Here is a 2049-nt window from a genome sequence, read left to right as displayed (position 1 = left end):
ATTATAATCACCATTTTTTTATATTTTTTTTTCTTTATTGTGGCGATATTATAATCACCATTTTTTATATTTATTTTTTTTTTGTGGCGATATTATAATCACCATTTTGTATATTATTTATTTTTTTTTTTTGGTGGCGATATTATAATCACCATTTTTTATATTTTTTATTTTTTTTTTTTGTGGCGATATTATAATCACCATTTTTTATATTTTTTTTTCTTTTTTGTTGGATATTATAATCACCATTTTTTATATTTTTTATTTTATTCGTTTTTTGTGGCGATATTATAATCACCATTTTTTATATTTCTTATTTTTTTTTTTGGTGGCGATATTATAATCACCATTTTTTTTTTTTTGGTGGCGATATTATAATCACCTTTTTTTGTTTTTGTTTTTCTTTTGGTTTATATATTTTTTCAGAATTTTTTTTTTTTTTTGCTGCTTCTCCTCCTGTTGCTGCTGCTCTTTTTTTTTTTTTTTTTTTAGATTTTTCAGGATTTTTTGTTCTTTTTTTGCTGCTGTTCATGGTGTTTCTCATGACCCCCAGCTGTTTATATATTCTGTTCGCTCATAACTGATTCTGTTAGCTACTAATAAATGTAGCTGCTAATTACTGCCGCTGCTGCTAGCTGCAGTCTCGACTATTACTAGCTGCTGCATGCTGTTGCTTTCTGCTACTAGCTGCTGCTCTTTTCTACTACAAGCTGCTGTTGCTAGTGCTGTTGCTTGTTGCTGCTACTGCTGCTCTTGCTTGCGGCTGCTGCTGCTGCTGCTGCTGCTTACTGCTGCTTCTGCAGACTGCTGCTGCTGCTGCTGCTGCTGCTTACTGCTGCTTCTGCAGACTGCTGCTGCTGCTGCTGCTTTTGCTAGCTGCAGCTGCTGCTACCATTGGTAGCTGCTGCTGCTTTTGCTAGCTGCTGTTACTGCTGCAGCCTGCTGCAGCTGCTGCTTGCTCCTGCTGCAGCCGCTTGCTACTGCAACTGTTGCTGCTGCTAGCACATGCTGCTTGCTGTTGCTCCTAGCTGCTTCTGCTAACGTCTGCTGCATACTGCTGCTAACTTCAGCTGCGGCTGCTGCTAGCTACTGCTAACCGTTGCTTTTCCATTGCTGCTGGTTCTGCTACTGCTGCTAACTTTTGCTAGCTGTTACTATCTTCTGCTCCTGCTATTTGATGCTCCACAGCTGCGAGTTCCTAAAAATTTGGACTGATGAACGATGTTGCCCACCTAACCATGAATGACTATCTCCAAAAGATGCAGCTTCTCTTCACAGCCAAAGATGTCTTGGTTCAACCTCCAAGAACTGGTCTGCATACTAGAAGAATCCCAGCTTCATCCCTCTGCATAGCCAGTCTTCTAGATTATTCCCCCAGAACCACCCAAAGGTTGGTATCCGAAAGAATAGATCTAGATATCCGACCATTTGTACACTTGACAAAGGTCCTGTACACCCCATCAAGGTACATAGCATACTAGATTCAGCTAGGTTCCTTCCCTCTGCAGATCTTGCTGTCCTCCAGGTTATTCCAAGCATCATTCAAGCTGGATAGTTAGCCTTGCGTCCTTTAAGCTGGGGGCAGTCCATCCAAGCGTCCTTCAAACCGAATAGTTTCAGGTGTCCTTTCTAGTGAAACTGATATCCTGAACCTGTCCAGAATGGGTGAAGCACAAACCTTAACATAAAGATTATTCCTTTCCAAACAAAACTAAACAGAAAAAAAATAAATCCAAATAAAATCAAACAAAAGTTTCATTTCCTTTTTCCTATAAATATTTTTTTTTTTTTTTGGTGGCGATGTTATAATCACCTTTTGTTTTTTGTTTTTTTTGGTGGCGATATTATAATGACCATTTTTTATATTTTTTATTTTTTTTGGTGGCGATATTATAATCACCATTTTTTTGTTTTGCTTTTTTTGGTGGCGATATTATGATCACCATTTTTTTTGTTTTTTGTTTTTTTTTGGTGGTGATATTATAATCCCCAGTTTTTTTTTCATATTTTGCTCTGGGATATAATTCCTCTTTAGTTTTTTTCCAGCCC

General features: G+C 37.4%; 1 protein-coding gene across 1 annotated transcript in view; it reads right to left on the bottom strand.

Annotated features, from left to right (window-relative positions):
- Positions 1-1570: 1570 nt before the first annotated feature.
- LOC137637503 (fibrinogen- and Ig-binding protein-like) overlaps positions 1571-2049 on the bottom strand; it is a 1846-nt gene continuing 1367 nt past the window's right edge. Inside the window, exons 2-3 of the mRNA XM_068369674.1 lie at positions 2013-2049; positions 1571-1711 (exon numbers count right to left, since the gene is read on the bottom strand). The exon at positions 2013-2049 is cut by the window's right edge and continues 776 nt beyond it. Coding sequence (XP_068225775.1) covers positions 1571-1711; positions 2013-2049 — 178 coding nt within the window. The remainder of the gene's footprint in view (positions 1712-2012) is intronic.

This window comes from Palaemon carinicauda, unplaced genomic scaffold, assembly GCF_036898095.1.
Source record: "Palaemon carinicauda isolate YSFRI2023 unplaced genomic scaffold, ASM3689809v2 scaffold8, whole genome shotgun sequence".
In the NCBI taxonomy this organism is placed as follows: domain Eukaryota; kingdom Metazoa; phylum Arthropoda; class Malacostraca; order Decapoda; family Palaemonidae; genus Palaemon; species Palaemon carinicauda.
This window is presented reverse-complemented; position numbering and strand designations above follow the sequence as displayed.